The sequence below is a fragment of the Lepisma saccharinum genome, chromosome 2 (genome assembly GCF_977018435.1).
Source record: "Lepisma saccharinum chromosome 2, izLepSacc3.1, whole genome shotgun sequence".
NCBI lineage: Eukaryota > Metazoa > Arthropoda > Insecta > Zygentoma > Lepismatidae > Lepisma > Lepisma saccharinum.
The window spans coordinates 208,951,180-208,977,255 of NC_139230.1; the positions used below are offsets into that span (position 1 = coordinate 208,951,180).

Below are 26,076 nucleotides of genomic sequence, written 5' to 3' on the forward strand. Positions count from 1 at the left end.
CATTACCTTATTCACAAAACCCCAAAATATTACACACAGTAGGTACGTTCATATTCGTAGCTAAGTTAACAGAATACATATGAAAAAGGAAACTCAAAATTCACATAAACATACACGGTAGTGCAACTAACAGTTCCAGAAACTCAATAACAAATATACCCACGACCAGGATACATCCTTAAAGGAAGAAATAATAAAACCTGTAGATAAGTCTCCGCGGCGTATCTCGCAGGAGTGAAGAAGTAGAATCCAAATCCTATCGTAATTAGTTTGATATTCAATACTACAAGGATTAAGGGGGGAAAAATAATAAATTGGCCAGAAGTTCGCGAAAACAAGGGGAGAGGCCAAACGAACAAACAGAAGAAGAAGAAGGTGAGGTTGCTTTAGTTCATGATAAGGAATAACGACTGAAGGAGACAAGAAGAAGTAGGATCAAATAAAGCAGTCCAGATGGCTAGAAACCGCAAAGGATAGGCGGTGTGAGCCAGGATAAAGCAAGCAAGCTTTAGTTCATGGACAGCAGAACATGGCTAACGTTACGTACGTGAGGCGCGACTGTTGTGTGAAAATGGAAAAATGGTTCTAAGTGTTGGAGTTAAATAGAACAAGGTAAGTACAGTATATACGTATTCAACATTAAGGCTTTGTTGCGATATTATACAGACGTAATGCCCTTGTATATGTTCAGAATGTGACTAAAGTACAGGTCAAATGCATTTCACGATAGGGCTTGCCACTGCGTAATTAAATTTGTCGCGTTTTCTAGTATTTCACTCCAAAAATCTTCTAGCGAGTTAAATTTGTGGATAACAGCTTGAGAAATTTGTACTGTTTGACCGATACTTAATATTCGAGTGGCATGTGTTTACACGTAAATCCACTTTGACGGTTGATTCCCATTCACCCATATCTTGAACCATAGGCGTCACTATCGTCAAATTGGAAGAGGGAGTACGAAGCAAAACATGTTTGAATTAACCTTAATTTTTATTATCAATTCAATAGTATCATTATCATTATTAAAATAGTAACATTGTCTTTCTTGGTGATTTAACGTTGTTTTAGACTATTTTAAAAATTCCATAGTTGAGCCTTGTTCGCTTTCTTTCTCACTTGATATAACGGATTGAGAAGAATTTTAATAGTAAAATTGGTTTCGAATGACTACCGTGTACTTTCCTAGAATTATCCGCAGGTGTATACAATTTATTTCCGTTGCTCTTTCAATTAACCCATTGACTGAAACTGACCATAGTTGGTTGATATTAACTGTGAAGTCAATTTCTAAATGAAATTTGGAAACTAGGAACTAATTGAAAATCGCTAAAATATGTATAGTATGCCTGATAGCTGTTCCCCTGACGCAGTCTCCCCTACGGCGTAGTGGTAACGTCGTCGCCCTGTAATCAGGGGCCCCGGGTTCGATACCCGGTGAAGACATAGAAGTTCGGATCCCACTGGAGGTCCAGTCCCGATTAACATATCTGTGCATACAATGGATTTAAAACCAAAACCTCAAAACCTGAAGGAACCAACCGGTATTACTGGAGACTGGTCTACTGCATGTAAGAATATGCTTACCAGCAAAAGCTCTTACCCAATTTTGAAAGTTGAGATAAAATCAGTTGTCGATGTGAAGGGGGGGGGGGGGTATTACCCCAGCTAGCAAAATTTTTGCAAAGCATCCCCCCAGTTGTCTCATTGTCACCATGTTAAACCATAGGATCATTCCCCCAGCTAACATTTTCCACTTCAAGCGCTGGATAAAATAGTTCGTTGGTTTATTAAGTCAGACAGGAAGAATGTTCTAGCGTTGTCGCCTTGTAATGAAGGGCTCCCGGCAGGGTGCGAAATCACTGCAGATTGGTGGGGGGGGGGGAAGGAGCAGACAGACACACACACATATATATAGTGTGTGTGTATGTACATTATATATAATGTCATTAAATGTGTCAATTATTAAATCAAATTATATTATAAAAAATGTAATTGCAAAGATGCCAATTGAAGATTTTATGAACAATGATTTGCGTAAGGGAGGAGGGGAAAAGATTAAGACACATTAAGAAGATAATAGTTTCCTCTATAAAATTCACATATAAATGCTATTACGTGTTTTATTAATATATTTATATACTTCGTGGTTGCTAACGAAAGGTGATGAGAAATGGAGAAGAAATAACAAGTCTGTCTAATTTCTGTGTTCTGGGGATTGCTGTGTTCAGTGTGAGATGAGAAACTGTTGTCAGTTTTTTTGTTTTTTTGTTTGTTTGTTTTTGTATGTTTTTGATATTATTCCAGTCAAGTATACCTATTCGAATCCCAAACTAATTGATTGTTTGTTGTTAAAACAAAAACTCTCCCCCCCCGGAAGAATTTGGTGGGGGGAAATTTCAGGACAAGATCGTTGGTGGGGGAATTCCTCCCTTTCCCCCGGGAATTTGCTCCCGGGTTCAATAACTGTTGGAGGCACATATTGTAGGTCCAGTCCCTATTAGCCTATCTATGCATAAATTTCACTTAAAATCAAACCCAAAATGATTATTGAAGGAGACGCGTGCCCCATTTCCCCCGATTAACATTGACCTCCAAGTTGGCAGGGGGTGCTTTGTACGTACTAAGAGAATTAACGTTATATTTTCTTATTTTGTTACCTTTGTGCAACATTTTGGTCTCATTGCGACGATGAAGATGAAATGGCGTTTTCATGAAATTGGAAACTCCAATGCACAGGGTATAATAGTGAGATTGTGTGCCAACCGCTCAAAGCAGTTGGCAACCTAGGTGACGGACAATTTTCTGTTTGACTCCAAAGCAGAAAATTCTAAAACAACTTTGCAGTTGTGTAAGTGTTGAACACAGGCGTAAATTGGCTGGGGCAATGGGGTACTTGCCCGGTTGGCCCCCCGAATTTGCAGGTTTATTAAAATTTTAAAGTTAATGGTACTTTTGTTGAAATTTTACAGTTCGTTGTTGGGGATAGTGTGGCAGAAGGAATTTTAAAAATGACAGTTGCATGTGCTCTTCGCGTTTTGTCTTGTGGCAGACGGAAGGTATAATGTACTATGTATTTTGTGCCTTCATTGGTTACATTGAAAAGGTTCAAAAATTGTTTTTAAGGACAGGATGATTTTATTTTGTATTTCACTACATAGTTCAATAAGACTGCAACGTGTATCTGAGTGTATGGCCACTTTCTTGGGAGTGGAAGACTTAATACATATCATGGGACGTCCAGGGGGAGGGCAGCATCCCTTGAAAATGAATGTCAATCTAAAGTTATATATTTAACATATATTTTAATTTCAGTCCGTAATTTATGTTAATCAGTGGCGGCGATTAGGAATCCAGTTACCCCCGCTTTTTGCTATTCCCCCCCAGTTTTGGCACCTGGCTCCCCCAGTTTTGAAAGGTTGCATGCGTGTTTCAGGTTTTCCTTATTTTCAGAATCGCACCCCCTAAATTTCTTTCCGCACCCCTAGATGAATAATCCTGTTTCTTAATCTAAACACTTGCTTATGCTTGACAACTTCTCTCCTGTACTATTGAGCTGTTCATGCGGTCAACGACGGCAGGTGGTTCTGAATTACATGAAGGGCTAACAGGAAGGAAATGGGGCAATAGAGAAAATAGATCAATAATTAAACATACTTACTTGAAACCCCATTTTCTAATTTCTAACTATTGATCTAATTTTCTTATTACTCCCATTTTCTTCTTGTTAGCCCTTCTAATTCAGAGCCGCCGCTGGGCGCTGTATTGCAATATACTTTATCCCACTACCAGTGGCCAAATAGGTGCCTATATCAATTGTTTATGTGACCTACAGGGTGTTTTCAAAACACTGGTCAAGAGTTGGAAGGCAGTGGCAGTGCCAGGTTTAATAAGAAGTGCTACAATCTTCTAATTGTGCAATGTAAATAAGTGTTCATTTCTAAATTGTTCCTATTATTGTCAGTGGTGCCAACTTTTGAACAATATTAGGTTACCAACTTAGATTGATTTATAAATTTATACAAAACACAACACATGTTATGAGCTCTTATCTAGCATTATTTTCATAATAACGACATGAACACGAATAGAGTAAATATAAATAATATGGAACACAGGTATCAAATTCGAGATCTAACAAATTATTATGAAGAGTGGCTAATTAAGTTGAGAACTGTGCATAATTATTGGGGCGTATAAGTTTTGTAAAACTATGATTACAATATGAGGCAAATTATTCGGTGGGCTCGAGCAAGGTACAGTGGGATCCATGAGTATTACCGTCCAAATGTCCATCACCATGTTCGTGCACTTTATTTGACCCAATAAGAGCTTCAAGAATTAAAGGAAAACTCAAAACAAGTTGTTGACAACTTCTGCACCAGCATACATAAGAATCCATCGCTCAAAAACACAGGATGTAAGAGAAAAATTAATGAAAATAGTCATGAAGAATTTGCCGAGCAATGCTAGTGGATCCCACCAGGCACGTAGGCAGGGGGAGGGCTAAGGGGGCTGAAGCCCCCTCCCAAAAATGCTACAAATTTCTAATTTAAATTGTGTATAGTGGTAATCAATTTTACTTTATTAGCAGGATTAAACATTAGATCGAAAAACGTTTAGTGTATAATAGAGGAACCAATTTATATTTTTATATTTTACCATTTAATCCAAAGAATAAATGGATCCACAGCTCTCAAAATGCATATACCCATCAATGCAATGAAACTAAAACAGTGATAAAATGAGGTGGTTCGTTCCCGACTGAAATTTCATCAAGGCTTTTGCCCCCCAAATCAGAAGGTCTGCGCACGCCTATGACGCGGGTCATAGTTTGGAATCCAGTATCTCCGCCATTTGTGTTTTCCGTGCGCTGGAACCAATTTTATATTACGTAAACATCGACATTTTACGAAATGTATTTTTATTTGTATAAAATTTTATATCGATTAAAAAAATCAACAATTCCCGGGGGTACAGTGGGTCAACGGCCCCTGTTGGGCAAAATTGGAAGAATTTGAAACAGTTTGTTATACTAAAATATAATAATGCGAGGTGCCGACCCCCGTGGCAGAGTGGTTAGCACATCGCGCTACGACGCCAGGGGTCCCGAGTTCGAATCCTGGCCTGGGCATGGATGTTTGTGAGTGTCCATTCATCAATCATCACTCATCCTAATCTTCGCATATTAGCCAAAAGTGGCACAAGAAGCGAAGTAAAATAAAGCCAATCAATAATTATGCGAGGAAAATCATTGGGTGGGATTGAGCCCCACTAGGGCCAATGATTATTATATCTAGATAGTGTATATTTAAAATTTTAATGCATTTTGCTTGCTTATTTATGCAATTTTAGTGCCTAAATGTCCTGGCTCTACTAATCACTCTTCCCCACGTGATTAACCCTATAAGGCTGAGCAGTGGCGTAGCAAGGGCTGCGCGAAGTGGGTGACCGCCTGCCCCCCCCCCCCTTACAGGGGCCTCGTGTAATAAATAGAAGAGAAAAATATGGAAAACGCTAATTTTCGTGGTTTAAATTCTAGTTAAACGATATAATTTGAATGAATACGTCAAATCAGGGGCATAACATTCAGGCAGGCAGAGCCTAAGGGGCTCGAAAAAAATAAAAATTGCAGTAATTTCTCATGTTGAACATTTACGCAAAAATTCACGATAACGCGTTTGGACATTTTAATCTTTTCTTGAATAAAAGTCGCTTTGTCTTGAATTTCTTCTTTCTCTTGACCTTGCACTCCCGCTTTTAATAAGGTAACAATAAAGCACCTCAACTGCCACGAAGCAACTGAGAGGCATTTAAATGCTTGCGTAGTTTCCTTCTTTCCTACATCAAGCTCGTAAGGGGGAGAGCGAGGGGGGGAGGTAGGTCCGAAAATGTGGAGCAAAGGGAAGATCCGAAATGTTATTGGATTGATTGAGTTAGGTTATTTTAGATCGATTTTCTGACACTTTTTAGCTAATCGCGACGATGAGAATGAGCGATATGATGAAATTGATAAAGGAACACCCATGCCCAGCTCGGGATTCGAACCCGGGATCCATGAAGTCGTAGCATGCTGTGCTAACCACTTCGTCATTGTGGTAGGCGAAATGTTCCCTCTCCATCTCTCTCTCTCTCCCCCTCGCAACTGTCGATGTGATCACCAATGCTAGTGTTAAGTGTACAGTGGTGGAAAAAAGTTCTTCCCCATAAGACTTTAATGGCAGTAAATAATGCCGGAAGGGTAGGCAACACACATTGCACCATTAGGTGATCGGGTGATTCTGTCTGTCTCAAGAGCAACTCGTCTTTCAAGCAAAAGCCAACAGGCACAGGAAATGTAGGAAAGTCACGTGACTTGTCAGGTGGAATGTTGTTCGTCAGAAAATAGCCTTTTCTCAACCTAGGTCGCAGAACCGACAAGAGCTACCCGTTATACAGGGTGATCGAAAAGTCCCCGAACCCAAACTTCAAATTTTTTTTTCGCCGGTCGTTATTATGATAATGTCAAAATTTTTGTGGAAGCTGGTTTGCGAGGGTCTTGGCTGTACACGACACAAAAGATGGCGCTGGGGAGTGGCGCTAGCAGTCGTGGCGAGGAAATGAACTACGATCAGTGCTGGTAACAAAATAATCAGGTAAACCAAACCAACAGTTAACCTAAACTGTGACCCCACAAGAAAAAATCGGGTGAGTTTAAATCAGGTGATCTTGCCGGCCAAAGCCCTGATGAAATCAGGCAGTCATCAAAAAATTCACGCAGAAATGCCATGTTGGCATTGGACGTATGGCATGTTGTCCCTTCTTGTTGTAACCACACATCTCGTTTATCGGCGTCCAAAAGCGCGATAAACTGCTGTATAATGTCCTGGTACACAATAGAGTGCACTCGGTTTTCGAAAAAAATCCTCCTCCACCGACAAACTCATCCTTGCAACTGGCGTGATTATTTTGTTACCAGCACTGCTCGTAGTTCATTTCCTCGCCACGACTGCTAGCGCCACTCCCCAGCGCCATCTCTTGCATCGTGTACAGCTAAGACCCTCACAAACCAGCTTCCACAGAAATTTTGACATTATCATAATAACGACCGGCGAAAAAAAATATTGAAATTTGGGTTCGGGGACTTTTCGATCACCCTGTATCTCCGAAAATGATTCCCCTAAAAACGTTGAACGAAACGCTAAAACAATTCTTGCCTTAATTACTGTATGTGCCGCAGTAGTACAGTCGTTAGGGCGTTTTATTACCATGCGAGAGATCTGGGTTCGATCCTCGGCGGGGGATAATCGGGATTTTGTCCACCTGTTCAAGCTGCTTCGGTGCCCACCCAGCGTCGTATAAAGTCTGTACCTGGAGGAAACTCTGGGGAAGGGGGGGGGGTATGGCGGCCAGGGGCGTGGTGCTGATCACATCATTCCCACCTTCCGCCTGATGAAGAAAGCGTGGGGCCCTAACTCCACTAACTCCACACCCCCTATACGCCTTCATGGCTTGGTGCAAAGCACAAGGTAGGACTTTGCATTTTAATTTACTATACATCCCAATTTTGTCGTAACAAAACTTCCCAATCCCTACGTGGGCTTTCTTCCAAGTTCCGTAGGGATGTGAATAGGCTCCAATATTTCTTGAGACAATTCATACATGTTATATTTCCTTATAAGAACAACAGCCGATATATATTTTGTCTTTTTTTTGGCGGGGAGGTATAATCCAAACATGTGAGGTGATCCTTTTCCCACTACTCACTCCATTCTCAGAAATAAATCGCAATTCCAAACACTGAAAATGCAGCACTTTCTACTTGTACATCTTAGCATGCAAATATCTACATAGTAGCAAAGTAATGTGTGGAAAGAGAAAAATTAACGATTTGTAACGGCACTCTGGAAATCTTTTACAAGTAGTTTATTTTTTTCAATTTGAACTGACATTCATACTTGTAACATTCATTAACGATTCCAATATTGACAAAAGAATAGCTTAGCCGTTCTGCTACTTTCAATTCTTCATTATCGTAGTCACCGTAACTCTCTCTCTCTCTCTCTCTCTCTCTCTCTCATATCCTTCCCGATGGCGCTGTAGTAGAGGAGTCGCATTGTAATCAAGGAGTCCCCTGTTCGATGCCCGGTGGAGACACAGTGGTTAGGATCCCACTTTAAACTGTAGATGCAGTCTCGATTAGCCTTTGTGTGCATAAAGTGGACTTAAAATACCAAATGAAAATAAAAATAAAAATCACCGTAACTCTCTACAAAAGCCAGAGGATCCATTTTTGAAACCTGTTGAGGCTTAGATCTAGCATTGCATTCGTATCATTACCCATCATCTTCGTCGTCGCGATTATCGCAAGAGGTAAAAATGCGACACAAAATAACCCAAACAGAAGCTTGGAATCAATCTGAATATTGGTTACGTTGGATACGTGGTAGAATTGTCTTAAAAATCACTTCCTGTGATGTAATACGGTTTCTGATTAAGGACCATTTGTATAATACATATCGTTGATGCGAACAATAAGTAGTTTCACGTTCACCACACTCTTCGGTTGTTTAGGAATCGTAAGGAAGAACGATCTCTAAATTTCCGCTTTCACATGTCAATGAAACTTTAAAGTAAGTTCTGTGTAGGTCACAAAAAAAAGAGATTTACATATTGTTAGGATATCTTTTAAACACCACGAAATCTAATTCCAATAGAATACTATACTACTCCTTAAGTTCCTGTAAATGTTCACCATTAGTCTGGCGAAAGAAAGTAACGAAGATTTCAGTGTTCCCTTGAGGAAAGATAAGGCGCCTGCTTGTAGCAAGCAAACACTAACTACTTCGATCAGTGACCTTCACTGCCAGAGTGACTCACAGCAGGCCTGCGCTCGTTCCAGTGTGCGCATAAAATAGGTATTTTATTTCGTTCGTTCCAATCCACAGTTATATCAAGCTAACATTCTAATATTTTCGTAAAATATGTAGTAAACAAGTTGTATACATTATGGTCTTCCAGAGTGTTGTTGCCTGCTATTTACACACGGGAGATGGGGGTGTTGTAAACATTTCTGAACCCAAAGGTCGAGCACGAAGGAAAAGTTGTGTAAGCATTGGAGGTAATAACAAGGTAATAGAAGTTGAAGGAAATGCTGGAATAAATTATATCAGAAATTGAGTAAAAACAGTTCTCATCACACATAGGGCTATCAGATCACTCGTCAGCGGAAAGTAGGATAAATTGTCTCAAAATGTTGAACACGATCGTATTTGCAGTAACTATGATAGGTTACTAGGACATCTTAGCATATAACGAGAATATGACACATCTTCAGCTGAAAAATTAATGTTGAAGTGAACGGTTGAGTTCAAAATTCCTCAACTGCTAATTAATAGCACGGCTGTATTTCAACTTGTGTATGTAAGACAGAACGTTGTTCGTCGATGTGGGGCCAGGAAGAGAAAACAATCCATGAATTCGGGAAGGAAAAAAATCACAATTTCGTAAACAAAGTCTGGAAGTTCTTGTTTATTAATATGTAAAAAAAACTACTATACACTGGGAAAAAACAGAATTGTGTGCCTTATTTCTCCAATAACGAGAAAAAATACTTGTTACTTCGAACAAATTACCGACACTTATATCGATAAAACTTCACAAAGTAAGCATTTTTATACATATATCCGGACTTTTTCGGATCTAGAAAATCGTGAAGTAATTTCTGAGCTGGGATTGTAATTGTTTTTCCGAACATCCAGTAGCAACCATGCACCAGTGTTGCCAACAGCACGAGAGAAAAACTGGCTAAATCAGACCCAAAATGGAGCTAAAATTCACATCCAAGGGGCTAGATTTACAAATCTTGGGTGTTTTGGTGCAAAATTTCTGAAACTCAAGAACCACAACTAATCAACTGTCAAGATGAGGGGCATACGCTCAACTAAATTAAATTTTCTTACCTTAAATAATTTATTTCCCCCGTAAATTGTGGTGCAGTAGATTACACAAAAGCATTACACATTTTCGGCATATTCCTCCTTCATATATATGCACACTCACAGACACACACGAACCAGAAACAAGGGGATAAAGTGACAATGTGAACTTGCTACCTGCTCCCCAAGAGGGGTCGCAGGACGAGCTTGCAGGTGCAGAGAAGTGAATTCTTCTTTGCAGTTTACTTTACTGAAAATACCAAAAAAACATTTCTTTACTGAAAGGGCTAGATTTGTAGCAAGATTTCTCTCTGTAGGGCTAAAAAGCCCCTTGGGGCTTTTGCTGAATTTTGGGGCTGAGTACGTACTCAAAAGGGCCAGCTCTGGACCCAAAAGGGCCAACTTGGCAACACTGCCATGCACACTCTTTGATTTAAGCATACTTCTCCAAGGAACCACGTTATCTTAGACTTCCCTCAGTTTTTCTGTTTCCCCATCTAATTTGAAGTTTCGTGATGCTCAAGATTCTTATAAGTATTTTTATTTTCTTATTTAGCGTCGTTTTTCTTTCACCTCTTGCTAATCGCGACGACGAGGATGAGTGATATGATGAAATTGATAAAGGGGCACTCACAAAGAACATCCATACGCACGACGGGATTCGAACCCAGGACATCAGACATAGTAGCGCACTGTGCTAACCACTCCGTCACGGACGGAATTCTTATAGCCCTAATCGTTCCTCAAGCATATTTCCTATCTTTAACTACACACGAAACATAATGAACAATCTAAATAAACAGGTGCCAGTTCACACTCTAACCGTAAAAAAACATATGCATGTGAAAATGCAAAATAATATTTATTTTTAGGTAGTTGTGACTTATTATTGTATATTAAAGAAATATATTAGTGATAAAATGACGGAAGTAGAGGAACATCTCCAATGAAACACTCATGCCTTATGGATATTTTTATTTCTTGCCGAACAAGGTTCCGAGTTCGAGTTCCGACCAAAATGGATTCATTGTGTATGTTCATTCATGTCTTTAATGTAATCATAAATCGTCGTCATGAATAATTTAACTTCAGATGAAGAAAACTGAGGTAATTACTAATAAAAACAATAACAAAACAAATTTGATCTTAAAGCCCTGGCTTTGCGCTACATATTCCATCACGGGGATCATAGGCATGCGCCCATGGGGCCAGGGGGGGGGGGGCAAATGCACCCCTAATCATGGACGTCTGCAGATTTTTTCCACGAAGAGACAAGCAAGGTATTTTTCCATGGGGCATATTACCCCGATAATAGTGTTGGATTATCGCATTCCTGCATCCTCATTATAATAATTAATGTAAATTATTATGACTGAAATCAAATTATACACGTGAAAACGTACTTTTTGGTTGACATTCGTTTTCTAAGGGGAAGATGTGGCAATCCTTGCCTCCCTTTCAGACATCTATGCCCCTATATTATTATATTTTCACCTAGAAATTTAGGATAGATGAATCCTATCGCCGTTATTAAACTATATTATACTCTTAAAGAAAATTAAGTATTTTCAAGCCGATGAAAGTTCAAGGCAACTAGTGTTGCCCACGGGACGAGACGGGACAGGCTTTTAAAAATTCGAGACGAGACAAGATTGATCATGTGTCCCGAGACAAACGAATATTTTCGAGACGAGACAGCCTTTCACAGCATTTCCACGAGACGAGACAGGCCAAAGTCTCGTCTCGTGGGCAACACTAAAGGCAACTACGGGGGAAGGGGGTGCAGTGGCGAAACCACGGCCCCCCACAACCTTGAACGGAAATCAATTTTAGGGGGCAAACATGGAAGTAAAGGAAAGCAAGAGTAGCAGAATCTAAGAGTAGCAGGACAAAAGGATACTCAAGATGGATTTTGTTTTCACGTCTTTCTTGCATTATTTCTTCCTGACTGCCAAGAGCACCTGCGGGGGGGGGGGGAGGGACAGAGCTGCAATTGCCCCCTTGATTTCAAATTTTATACAAATATAAATACCTTTTGTAAAATGTTCTTGCTCGCTTCGCTCGCAATGTCTGCTTTTCTTGCAATCTAGTCAAGTTCAGAGCCGTAGCTAGGGGTCGACGGGAGTTAACCCTGGACGCCAAACGATCTAAATGAAAAAAATTGTAAAAGAGAATAATATGGCGCTCCATGAATTTTTTCCCATATTAAATCGACATTATTTTCATTTTGCAAAAATTTGGATCTGAAAATTTATTGGTCGCTTTGCTCGCAATTTGTTTTCTGTAATGCATTTTATATTACCGAGGAGAGAAGTACTGCTGCTAAAAGGTTTTCTCTTAAGTGCATGAACAATTGTTTGGAGGAAAAGGAACTCGCAGATTTGAGAGACAATTTATATGATTTTTACTGTTGGTATGTATGTATGTGTGGGGCGGAGGGAGGGGTGTATATATAAACACACCCATCAATGCAATAAAATTTAAACAAGTGAGATGAAATTACGTTATTCTTTTCCGGCCTGAAATATAATAAAGGCTATCCCCCTCTAATCAGAGGGTCTGCGCACGCCTATGGCGGGGACTGACACTTTACGTAGGTGTAGACACGCTTCGTACAATTTGATGATATCGCGATTACGTAATGGATGTGCAGCCACTTAACTGAAGCCCCCAAAATTCACATTTTATTACTAAATTGTAAATTGGCATAATATCACATAGTTTACCTATTCATAATATGCGTCGCTTTGGTGCACTTTGTGGATTGTGCATTAATCAACAACAGGTTAATCGCGGCAGGCAAAGTGGAGGGAAAATGACAATGAAGCACAACGAGGGGGCCCTTGGTTCCCGATTAATGAAACTTTGTCTACATGCAACTGAGTCGCTGCGTGAAATCGCTGAAAATGTCATTTATTAATTTCTTAATTTTGCTTATTTTATATTGCTTTTCTAGCACTTGGCGTCAACAAAGGCGATGATGATGATTAATGAAGTTATGAAATGGATGATAGGACATGATGATCCATGTCTTACACAAAATTCTAAGTTGGGACTAATGAATATCGATTCGTCTTATCATTTGTCAAGAAGTTGTTTTTAACTCCAATCTTTTTCAAGGACTTCTGGGTTGACAGCATGTGTGTTGCACGATGATAATTCGACGAAAACCATCATTTCAGTGAACTTTCTTGACAATGACTCTAATATCAGAAAATAGAACATTTTCTTACGAATAGCTGTTGTTAAGAAACCAATTCCTGAAACTTTTTCTGGTGGTCTCACGGCACCCAGCTGTTGTTTGTTATGGCTGGGCCTGGGGGTATGACTCACGCTGCTGTCAATACTCAATCATTCCCGAGAATCCAGGTCCGCCAGGCAAACCCAAGCGACAATTTTGTTATTTGGGTTGCATAGACAACAGGCTTTAAGATGTTACGATATCGTAGGTCTCGTGGCCCAAGAACTATTTTCCATGACTACATACACCCAAGGGCAAAAGTGATAAGTCCATTACTATTTTCAGTCTGTCTTTTATACTGTGATGAAATAAGGACGCCACTAAGCAGATGTCAACATCAATAGAATTCCAACCCTTTCAACAACACAAGATGCAGACTAAAAACAGAATGAAAATAGTGATGAACAGTTCGCTTACCACTGACGTACGCAGGATTTTTTTTCGGGAGGGGGTGGAATTGTAAAAATGGATATTGCATAGCTGTATTTTATGGGGAACTGTACGAAACCGAGAAAACTCATTTTTAGGGCGAGTGAACTTATTAAATATCATTTTCGTCGGTAATTTATTGTTATTTAAATGATAAATTGCTGACGTATCCCTGAAGATTTTGTATCGATTCACATTTAGATTTCAAATTTGAAGGAAAGATGCAGGCCTCGAGATATGCTGCTACAGTAGCGCAGGAACGTTTTCATTTGGGGGTACAAAAATTTAACCTTCCATATATATTATATACAGGGTATCCATAAAGTCTCACCCCACCCTGGGTATTGTGAGAACGGCTGTAAATAGGAAGAAATGGCGAAACACGTATTCCATGATGTTCAGGGGGAAACGTTTTGAGACCAACCATTCCCTACCCGGACTCCCCACAAGGGAATAGGCTGGGGTCGACTCATTTTTTTTCAAATAGCAAGGGGGGGGGGATCGAAGAATATGTCGTTCGAAAGGTCTTATCATAAAAATAATAATACAGCAAATCCGGGGTCTCTACGTAGCTCCAATTGACAATGGCGTGAAATCAAATGTGGAACATGACCAGCATTGGACAGGACTCCAACTCCTACAGTAGTAATCCTAGACAACAGTGGGAGCTGGAAAAATGTTCCTACACTGTAGCATGATTCGGAGATATCCTATATTCCTTTTCCGGAATGTCTGGAGTAGCGACGCGCAGAGGCGAAATCTTGTGGGCGAGGCCAGACTAGGTGGGGAAGGATGCAGAATGCAGAATTCCCCTAGTAGGCTTGCGAGCTGTCACGTTTACTACATAACTACTGGAGAGTCGAGTCGCCCCGTCCCGCGCGGTCCCCTCCCCTCTGCGCGTTCATTGGACGAGGCACACAGCCGCAACGTGCGCCCAGGACGCGTTCTCGTTCTCTTACTCCAGACATTCCGGAAAAGGAATATAGCAGTGTCTACAAATACGTAGACCCTCCCCCCCCCGTAAAAGAGATGGCAAGCGTCCGTACACAAAACCGCATATCATCACCCCCTGAGATTGCTACCAGGAGGACGCGGACAGACATGCACAATCGCAACTCAAGGCAAATGGTGAAGGAGGCAGGTAGTGACATGTACAATGTCAACTGAATGTAAATGTGTGTGTGTGGGGGGGGGGGGGTTACAAGATTTTACAACACGTACACCACTAAAAGTCAAATTGAACTTACCTACTATTTACAGATGTTCGAAATGAGCCCCATTCACTTCTTGGCAGTAGAAGCTGGGGCTTAACTTCAGGAGGGGATCGGCAGAATCGAAAACGTTTCGGGGCCGTTGACCCAATCTACAGATTTCGATGTTTTACTTAATATAAAATTGATTCCATCGTTAGGAAAATACAAATAACGGAGATATATTTGATCCCAAAGTATGGCCCGCGTGAGTATAAAACTTGCAAATTCAGTGTGTGTTGGCCGCTTTTTGTTAATAAAAACTGTTTGTATGCACATTAATATAGCGAGAGAACACATCGAAAATAACTATCAGGACTAAGCCCTGCAATCCTAACCTAACCACGTTAAACTGCTGTTGTGGAAAGTCGTTTTGGATGCAATACTCACTTGTGCGAAACCATCTGCAGCCTCCGCTAAGAAAGAAAGTAACTTTAATGACTTCATGAGTTCTTTTGTTTCTTGCTACAGGCAAATAATCACCATGGCCGCAGGTGGAAAAGAACAGTCTATGATTGTGTCATTTGACAAGAATCAACTCCATCAGCTGAAGATGAAGGATGACTTCATAGAGAAGCTGACGAACAAAAAGAAGCGCCTTGTGAGGACAGTTAACTCGCTTGCAGTGAGCCTTCAAACAGCAACATCCAGATTCGTTGATATGAGGTAATTGATAAAAAAGTAGTGATAGCAAAACAAAATACAGGGTGTCGCAAAACTCTTTCAACAACGCTTGGGTGCTGGTAGATATCATAAAAACAAGTAACTTTTCCCTATAAAGTTTACCTCGAAAGCGCTTAGTTTCTGCGCTATAAGCGCTTAAAATCTATCCTGTACGTATACAACCCAACACAGCAAAAGCTTGCTCTGACATAACTACCAGGGGCGCGTGGCAGTGTTGCCACTAGCGTTCTTCGTTAAGAGAGACGACTTGAAAACAACTTGGGAGTCTTGCCTGAGCAAAATTCAAAACATTAATGATACTTGCGATGTTGTAAGAAGCATTGATAGTATTTATAAACTGACCAAGACAAATAATGGGCAGACTGAAATTCAAGATTACTCATTCTAAAATATCTCCATAATTGATTGATTGATTTCCTTTATTTTAATTAGCTTTTCTGCCATCTATAACTAATCGCGAAGACGAGGATGATATGATGAAATAACAAATGACACCAATGTCTAGACCAGGATTTAAACCCGAGACACCTGGCGCCGTAGCGAGTTGTGATTACCACATCACCACGGAGTGTTTCGTGTATCATGCAATATCAACAATTGCAAGGAACACGTGAGATAGAGAAAATCCACGAACGAACAAATGTAAGCATGATGTGTTTGCTGCCTCGTTTCGAACACGCAGACTGAAATGTAGAAATTTTCAGCGAAAAATGCAGGCTCGACCAGGACTCGAACCCGGGTTATTACAATTTATTTGAAAATTATTCCTATCTGTGCTAGCGTTATTGCTCATCGTGTTTGTCTCATAAGGAAATAATTGCGAGGCTCTTTTAATTTAATGATTGATTGATTCATTGCTTGATTGATTTCCTTTATTTTACTTAGCTGTTTGTGCCACTTTTGGCTAATTTACGAAGATGGTGATGAGTGATATGAATAAATTGATGAATGGACACTCACAAACATACATGCCCAAGCCGGGATTCGAACCCAAGATCCCTAGCTTATTTTAGAAAACAGTGGCAACCTATAAATTTTACTGACAACTGATATGCATGTAAGAAAAATTGTGTTTTAAAAATTGGTATCAAGAAAATTCCAACGATTATTTGCAATACTAGGAACATGCGAATTAAAAACTCCCCCTCTTTTTCTCTTTTTCTCTTTTTCTCTTTTTCTCTTTTTCTCTTTTTCTCTTTTTCTCTTTTTCTCTTTTTCTCTTTTTCTCTTTTTCTCTTTTTCTCTTTTTCTCTTTTTCTCTTTCTCTCTTTCTCTCTTTCTCTCTTTCTCTCTTTCTCTCTTTCTCTCTTTCTCTCTTTCTCTCTTTCTCTCTTTCTCTCTTTCTCTCTTTTTCTCTTTTTCTCTTTCTCTCTTTCTCTCTTTCTCTCTCTCTTTCTCTCTTTCTCTTTTTCTCTTTTCTCTTTTTCTCTTTTTCTCTTTCTCTTTCTCTCTCTTTCTCTCTCTTTCTCTCTATCTCTATCTCTATCTCTATCTCTATCTCTCTCTCTCTATCTCTCTCTCTCTCTCTCTCTTTCTATCTCTCTCTCTTTCTATCTCTCTCTCTTTCTATCTCTCTCTCTCTTTCTCTCTCTCTCTCTCTTTCTCTCTCTCTCTCTTTCTCTCTCTCTCTCTCTTTCTCTCTCTCTCTCTCTCTCTCTCTCTCCACTCAAACTGGTTAATCTTGAAAGCTCTTATTAAAGAAGTTGTAGGAAGAAATTAATATTTCACTGAAAGGAATTACATTGACTTCGGTGCATACTTACTGCCTGTACTAGTTTGTTCTGCACTTCACGATATCGTTTGATATTGGTACATTAAGAGAAATCCTCGTGATTTACACTCTTTTCATGTGTGCGAGTTAGTTTTCTCATTTTGTGTCTTTGCTTAGCATTCTTATCATGGAACGTGAACAAAAAAATAATCAAAAGGAAACCATTGAGTACACGTCATAAATTGTACATATTTATCATTCATTGTAGTAACTTGATATCAACATTGAAATGTAAGAGTAATATTTTCGGAAGGCACCAAAATGTCAACTTTTAGTTCACCCTGGAAACAACGTTTTGTAGCAAATGAGCGAGATTCTGACATCTAGATGAATTTCCGGAATAATTCTTGTGAATTTATATTATTCTCATTGTACGTAATTTTCCTGCACTTTCGGGCAAATAGTAAATACGAGGACAGAAGATCCGGTGACATTTTTGTCCAGGTCGGAACTCTTGTCCGGAACATTCGGTAGAAAGAGATCATGTGTTGATCACTAAACGTACTCAGTCACCGAAGTGGCTCAAGAATATTCATCTGCCGGAGATTTTTCTTTCTTTTCAGCCTGCTTTTTATAACGAACTCGATTTGCAATAGCGCTAGTTCACAATTTTCTAATAAATAAATTGTAATAACATTACAGTCTGCTTGTACGAAACGAGGCCTCAAACACATCATGCTTACATTTGTTAGTTCGTGGATTTTCTCTATCTCACGTGTTCCTTGCAATTGTTGATATTGCATGATACACGAAACACTCCGTGGTGATGTGGTTAGCACAGCTCGCTACGGCGCCAGGTATCTCGGGTTTAAATCCTGGTCTAGACATTGGTGTCATTTGTTATTTCATCATATCATCAGAAAAGCTAATTAAAATAAAGGAAATCAATCAATCAATTATGGAGATATTTTAGAATGAGTAATCTTGAATTTCAGTCTGCCCATTATTTGTCTTGGTCAGTTTATAAATACTATCAATGCTTCTTACAACATCGCAAGTATCATTAATGTTTTGAATTTTGCTCAGGCAAGACTCCCAAGTTGTTGTTTTCAAGTCGTCTCTCTTAACGAAGAACGCTAGTGGCAACACTGCCACGCGCCCCTGGTAGTTATGTCAGAGCAAGCTTTTGCTGTGTTGGGTTGCATACGTACAGGATAGACTTTAAGCGCATTCGAGGTAAACTTTATAGGGTAAAGTTACTTGTTTTTGTGATATCTACCAGCTCCCAAGCGTTGTTGAAAGAGTTTTGCGACACCCTGTATATATAGTAATATATATATATATATATATATATATATATATATATATATATATATATATATATATTTTATCAAGGACGAATTTAGGGGTGGGGTCCAGGAGGTTCTGACCCCCCCTAAAGACTTACTGAGTACTAAAATGAAATAATAAAATAACTAATATTTAATAATGAACATTTACTTGTTGTCGAATCTAAGTTTATCTATTTCCGCAAGAATTATATTGCGATCATACGACTTTGAATGAGAGTACGTACCAAAGAAGATTTATGCAAGGTTTTTACTACTTAGCATGAAATATTACCAGGAACATTATTTTTCGTCAACTGAATTTAACATCCTTTTTTTATATTCAATAAATATTCAATTCTTTATCTATTTGTCATTAATTTCCTTGCCAGGGCAGTTGCTTCTTTTACAAATTTTGCAGACCTTAATTACACGTAAGCTAGATAATGAATACGAGCTGTTAAATCACTACCCTTATACCTTCTTTCTACCTATTCATCTAATGAAAATATAATTAGTTAATTTGAATACTTTAATTAATACTATTTTAAATAATTTAATATAATAATAATTTTAATTTAAACATCATCATCATTATTATTATTAATTTCAGACCCTTGGTTCGGACCTCCCCCCTCTTAAATACATTTCTAGATACGTGCCTGACACATATTTATATACTGGTGTTCCAAGAGTTTGAGAAGTCTGAGTTACAGCTAAAAAGTAACTGTTAGTTACCCGTTTAAGACAGTGGTTCAATTACGTGTGTGGGAGGGGTGTGGGTGTGTTTGTAGGGGGGTGCGCCATCCAGAATGTAAGTATGCGGTGTCCCTAGCCGTGAGCGTCGCCAGAAATTTCTGTAGGGGCTCTCAGACCTTGAATAGTATTATCATGGCTATAATGTTATAAGAGCCTCGGGGTTCTATTCGGTAGGGCGCCTGACTGTCCCGCGGGAGACCCGGGTTCGATTCATGGGGTGGTTGATCTAAGGTCGGGATTTTTTCCGCCTTGTCCCCACATAAAACGTGCTGGGGTTCACTCAGCCTCAAATCAATGTGTATCCTGGTGTTGACGGGTGGGGGTAAAGGTAACCGTAGCTTGATGCTGATCACATCACCTCCAAAATGGCAGAGATCGAGAATGTGAGGATCTACCTACACATCCCCTACATGTGCCTCCATGGCACGGTGCTATATGCATAGGGAACTTTACCTTTTAACTTATTTTTTTATATAATTTTCTCTATTACCCCATTTGTTCCTACTAGCCCTTCACCTAATTCAGTCTCTCTCCTTCACCACTCCCAACACACAAATGTAGTTCAATGTGCCCAGTGGCGGCGATTGGGTTAGGGGGGCAAGGTTTCGAAAACTGGGATGGGGGGCAAGGAGAGTTTACATTCTCTTGTTATTTAAGATTTAGCATAGTGCGAGGGCAAAAGTAGCAAAAAGTGGGGAGCACCTGCCGCCCCTCGCCACCTCCTAATCGCCGCCACTGCATGTGCCACATTATGGTCATAAGGTCACAGCTTACTGTTAAAGTGAAGTTCATAACTAAATTTATTAATTACTTTCACTGTTAGTCTCACTCATTGCTTGATTGAGTTGGTGTTTTAAGTCCACTTTATGCACAGTAAGGCTAATCGGTACTAGACCTACAGTTTAAAGTGGGATCCGAACCACTAGCCTCCACCAGGTATCGAACTCGGGACCCCTTGATTAGTCTCTCATGAAGTAAAGTCAGAACACTCCATGAATTGGTGCGTGCACTGTGAAGAATTATGTCTGTGCATATCTGAACTCGAGTGCACGAATTGATTTCAAGTAAAGCATATTTCCTTTCTTGTCTGCGGCACGTTTAGAAAATTTTCTAAGGAGGGTCAAACTTGGAAATTCTCTTTTAGTGGGATCTATATTGACGTGGTGTTTAAGGGTTAATAAAATGGAGAAAGGTTTTAAGAGATCGAAAGAGAGGGAGAGCAAGAAACTACAGCTAAGAAGGATACATGGAGGAAAGAAAGAAAGTAGACGTGAGATAGACAAGAGAGGCCTGGTGGGGAGGATAGAGACAGGAAAGATAGGAAAAATAATATAGGGAGAAATTTCTAAGAAATATACTTAGATGATAAAGCAAAGATCTGCAGATATAATACGGTAAAGGGAGAAGAGAAAGAAAAATGGGATGGAAATAGTACAAGTGAGAAAGCGAGAATATTTACACATGGCCATGAAACTAGTCTGCTGGGCAGAATTGCGCTGGTGCCACATGTGGGAAAGCAAAGCGAGAGCGGGACAAAAGTCGCTGGTTCCCGCGCACTGTGTGGCAACGTCGACCGGGCTGAGTTGCCTAGTTCGAGCGTCAGCCCGACCTCTCTTCAGGGCATAAAGTTGTCATCCCTGACCTTTCGAGCAAATACTGTCAGTTTGCATCACATGGATTACAAAGACCAACTCTACGAGATTTTTCTTTCTCTTAAACCTCCGAACACACGGGGTTGTGCTCCGACGTGGCAACAGCGCGAACTTCTACCACCCGCCTAATTTCATGGCCGTGCGTTTAATCATTTATCCTTATTCGAGGAAGGTCAAGCGCCCACCAAAAGTAAGAGGGATGAGAAAATGGAAAATATGAAAAACAATTTATATCTTCCTTAAGGATCTTTGAGATTAAGGCTCGCTGGACCTTTGGCATGCAAATGGGCGAATTTTTTCAAATTTTCCTCTCCATTCGAAAAACTTCTTGGATATTTCAAAATATGAAACATTACATCAGCTTAGAATTCCTTCTAGAGCATTGACGTGAATTTTCATGTAGTTTTCTTTCATTGTTGTCTAGATATTATCAATAGTTTAATAGACTTATGTAATCACAAAACTATTGATAATATCTAGACAACAGTGAAAGAAAACTACACAAAAATTCACGTCAATGCTCTAGAAGGAATTCTAAGCTGATGTAATGTTTCATATTTTGAAATATCCAAGAGGTTTTTCGAATGGAGAGGAAAATTTGAAAAAATTCGCCCATTTGCATGCCAAAGATCCAGCCGAGCTAGAAATAGCTAGAAAAGCGACGTAAAAATAACCGAAAAACAGCTATGAGCTTGCTCTTACCAAACTTCGTTCAATGTAAACCATCTTGGTTGTTCTTGACTTTCAAGCTTATTGCGTCACCACGGAGCCTCCCCGATGGCATGGTGATCAGAGGTTCATGTGTTCGATACCCGGTGGAGGCACTAAGCCTGTCTGTGAATGAAATGGACTTAAAAGCAAAAAGTCAATACGGTATCATTATAGTTTTTAAGAAAAAATAAAAGTAACTAATCTTTTATTTGTAACTAATCATAGTTCAATGCAATTTATTTTCCTAGTGCCATTACGGACGAGTACGAGGAAACAATATCCAAACTAATGGCACGAAATGTCGAAGAAAAGAAAGCCAATAAAGAAAAAGAAGCCGCTCTAGTTAATGACATGAATGAAACACTTGAACATCTGAAGACGGCTCAGCAAGCTAACGCGGACGTACAAAGGTATGAGACGTTTAATAGCAATGTATTAACAGATACGAGATTAGTAAACAATTTGTGTAATCTTTTATAAAATGAAAATTAATAGCTAGAATGTGTAAGTTATTTGGTTTACACAGAAGAATAGCATGAAATATACCAAAGAAAGACCTATACTTGTTGAATCCACAAGTATTAGCTACTAAGCAAATTATACATGGCTATTTTCATTAAATTTTTGCTTTCTACATGTTGTTAAGATATTGAATTTTACATATCCTGGTGCAGATATTGTCAGCATTTTATAGTGAGAAATTCATCCTCAGGGTTTCTACCACTTACTTTTTTGCCTTAATAAAATCCTGGCTGCTTGGTACTTTTCAGTTATTGTAAAATAATAATTTTTAACAGGTTATACAGGGAGATTCTGTACTTAGGAAACCCAAGGATTGTTCAACACCTATGATCTTTTTCTTTCCCTATGAAAATTTATATTTTATTCGGCTATCGAAGCAGAACCATCACACCCCTTAACGAAATTGACTGTACCCGTGATCTTGAGACCAGATGTAGTGTAGAGTGATTGCATGTGCCACAAACATGAGCTCAGTTGACGCGGTTTAATAAAGAGTCCTGTATATAGCAATAAGCCGTGAACAAATTACGCCGTCAAAGACTCAATACGGCAGAAGGTTTTAGAACATTTCTTTTCCAAAACTTTTTCAGACAGCCTGTATATAATTTAAATCAACTGAATTACTTAATTGTTCGTTGACAATATTGTTTTTATTTAACCAATAGGAAGCATGAGCGCACTACGGCCACAATTCTAAAGTTGCAAGAAAATGAAAAAACTCTGGAATTGGAGATTACATCATTAGAAAGTGAAGTGAAGACAGAGGAAAATAAGTACACTGCTTTGCGATCACAGATTGAGAAAAAACTGGAACAGTAAGTACATTGATTTTCAGCTAGCTGTATTCCAAACTTACCCAATGTTTTGCACAACCATTAATACATTATACTTATGCACGGTTAGGTGTGCATTGAAATTACAATAAACAGTTTCACGTTTCTAGATATGCTTAATCTTAAACTACAGAACTATCGGGTATACATAATCTGAGACTCTTACAGTTTATTTTAGATAAAATATAACTTCTAGAAGGTGTTGCAGTTGCATGTAAGAAATGGAGTGAAATATGAAATGACAATGGCCAGGGTAATATGGGATTGCAACCAACTTACAAATTCTGATCATGATAAATACAGTCTAAACTATTATTTCATATTAAACAGCCGGCCCCCGTGGTGGAGTGGGTAGCACATCGCGCTACGACGACATGGGTTCCGGATTTGAATCCTGGCATGGGTATGGATGTTTGAGTGTGTCCAATCATCATATCACGCATCCACATCTTCGCAAATTAGCCAAAAGCGGCACAGAAACCGAAGTAAAATAAAGCAAAACAATCAATCGTATTAAATACACATTTTCCTAATTATTTTACATTGAAATACATATTTTTAATTGTTGTTTAATGCATATACAGAAGTGCAAATACAAGAGAGAATAGGAAGAAAGATACAAATAGGCAGAAACAGCGAAGCAGAGAAATAGAGGCGTGCAAGAGTGTAGCAGAGAAATTAAAGCAGAGACACAGAGAAATGATAGAAGCGAGAAGTGAAAGGATGTAATAGAAGCGATAGAAAGAAGGGAAGATTTATTAGAAGCGAGAACAAAAATATATAATAGAAGCGAGAGTGTGAAAGAAAAATGAGAGGCGCGAAAGAAAGAGTAGAAGAGGAATAAAATAAATAGCGGAAGAGGAATGAAAGGAGGAAGAGACCGTGAGATGGAAATAAAGGGACATTGCGAGAGAGAAGTAAAGAGAGCAAAAGAGAATTGAAAGAAGTTCGTCCACTTGCACAGAGGCTAATTGGAATGGATCTACAATTCAAAGTGGGTCCACCCTTTGGGTGGGCGAAATGTTTTCAGGAGGCTCTGTGCTGGTGGTCATAGATACTAACATGATCTCTTTCTAACTTTCCCAGTTTTTCTCACTTTCTATTCCTGTTTCTACCTTTCTCACCTTCTTTTAGCTTTGTTCTTTTCTTTCTTCTTTTTCCTCTTTTCTTTCTTCCTATGATCCCTGTATCTATATCTTCTCCCTCTCCCTTTACTCTTTCTTCTATTGTTCTTTCTATCTTTTATTTCTATCTTTCCTCTCCTCTTCTCCACGACTTCTCTTATCTCCTCTGGTTATCTATGTAATTCGATCTCTCTTCTCTATTTCTCTTCTCTCTCTCGTTTTTCTTTTACCTTCTTTTCTCCCTCTCTCTCTCCTCCTTTCTTGTTGTCTTTCTTCCTTTGTTCTCCACTCCACTACACTCCACTCCTCTCCTCTATTATCTTGAGACCTGAGGCTTTGTTTACAGTAAAGAAACATATTTATGGTTTCCCCTCATTGTTCGTAGCTAATTGAACACAAAAATTTAAATTTTGAAAATATTTTTATTTTAGATTAGTGAAAAATGGTGGTGTGCATGTGTGCACCTTCGGTTCCAATTAGTAGAAAAATATGTATTTTTTTTTAACATTACCTGATTTGTTTATTAACTTATATTCATTTTTATTCTGACAATATTGAACTTCTGAACCATTTTTAAATTATTTTTCCTCAATGTACATGTACGCGGCAGAATGGTTAGTGCTTTCATAACTTTTCTTTTTTAGGATTAATGTTCAAATAGAACAGGAGATAATTGCTGCAAACGAGCAAGTTGAATTATTAAGAACTAAATTGAAAGTGGAAGAAATAAAAATTACAGCCTTAAGGCAAAGATTGCAACAGAAGGACACTGAAAACAAGCGCCTCATAATGGTCATAGATGACCTATTAAAGGATAAAGAAGCCATAGAAAACAATGAGAAACAAAGTGATCCAATAAAGTTGGATTTCTCTTAGACATGTGTAATATATATGTGTATGTAATATATATGTAAATTATAGTTTATATTTTGGTGAAGTGTTGTAGTATGGTGATTATTTTTGAAAAGATGATTATAGAAAAACACAAGTTCTTATCTTTCTATAATCACCTTTTCAAAAATAATTACCATATTACAACACTTGTAAGTGAAGTTTTACAATGTGTTTTTGTTTCACTCAGGTGTTTGTTTGGTTACAAATTCCTTTATTTATAACATTATTGTAATTTTGTTGTTCATATTTTCTTTTGGTACGATTAACTTCTACATGTAAAGAACTGTTGTGATAATGTATTTTTAGAATGCACTATGCTGAAATGCCAGGTTGTGAGATTTCGAAAATGGTTTTTAATCGCGTATTTAATTTACTGAAATTTTAAACTCGTAGTGCTAACATCTACCCACCAGTGCTTAATCCTGTTGTAGAGTTAATTTGATTTTATATATAATTTATTATGATCTATCCATTAAAGTTTGTTTATATTTTCTGTAACAACATTCAAATTTAATCATCTGATGGAGCCACATGGAATTGAATTTTGTTGCAAGTTTAATATTTCTGAAGCTGTCTGTAACAAAACCATAGCATGAAAATTAATTATTTTGAATGATTGATGAAATGAATGTATTTTAAATGCTTGTAAGAATGATCAGAATTACATAGTATTTTGTTAGTATAGTAGTCTTTAGTCATAATTAAGAAAACTACCGCATTCTGATTCGTTTGGTTAAAGCCTGTTTACGTGCTCTTCAAATCTGAATTTTTGAAGATTAAAATCCAGTGCCACTGATTAGTTTGAACTTCGAAGTCTCCTTCTCATTTTCATATACCCAATAATGAGAATAATTTGAACTCTGCACGAGTGTGAAAAATCTGTTCGAGCTCTTCCGAGCGACGTTTAACAGTAACTTATTTATGGAAAGTTATAAGTTATAACTTTCCATCAGTGGCGGATCCAGAAGTTATAGTTGGACGAGCAACTCGCTTCACCAAGAATCAATTCTAACCTACATTTGCA

The 26,076-nt window shown here is 38.7% G+C and overlaps 1 protein-coding gene across 1 annotated transcript; it reads left to right on the forward strand.

The window, feature by feature from the left end:
• The first annotated feature begins 423 nt into the window (after positions 1-423).
• Positions 424-25,677, forward strand: LOC145981118 (uncharacterized). Its single transcript, XM_083114243.1, has 5 exons — positions 424-612; positions 15,306-15,500; positions 21,928-22,089; positions 22,867-23,016; positions 24,803-25,677. The coding sequence occupies exons 2-5, from the start codon at positions 15,319-15,321 to the stop codon at positions 25,032-25,034; spliced, it is 726 nt and encodes a 241-aa protein (XP_082970369.1). The 5' UTR covers positions 424-612; positions 15,306-15,318; the 3' UTR covers positions 25,035-25,677.
• Positions 25,678-26,076: the final 399 nt, after the last annotated feature.

What these genes read in the sequence shown, in the direction of transcription:
- LOC145981118 (XM_083114243.1), top strand. Translation starts at nt 15,319, where the DNA reads ATGGCCGCAGGTGGAAAAGAACAGTCTATGATTGTGTCATTTGACAAG. An exon ending in GCTAACGCGGACGTACAAAG is followed by an intron (nt 22,090 to 22,866) that starts GTATGAGACGTT and finishes TTTAACCAATAG; the next exon opens with GAAGCATGAGCGCACTACGG. An exon ending in ATTGAGAAAAAACTGGAACA is followed by an intron (nt 23,017 to 24,802) that starts GTAAGTACATTG and finishes TTTCTTTTTTAG; the next exon opens with GATTAATGTTCAAATAGAAC.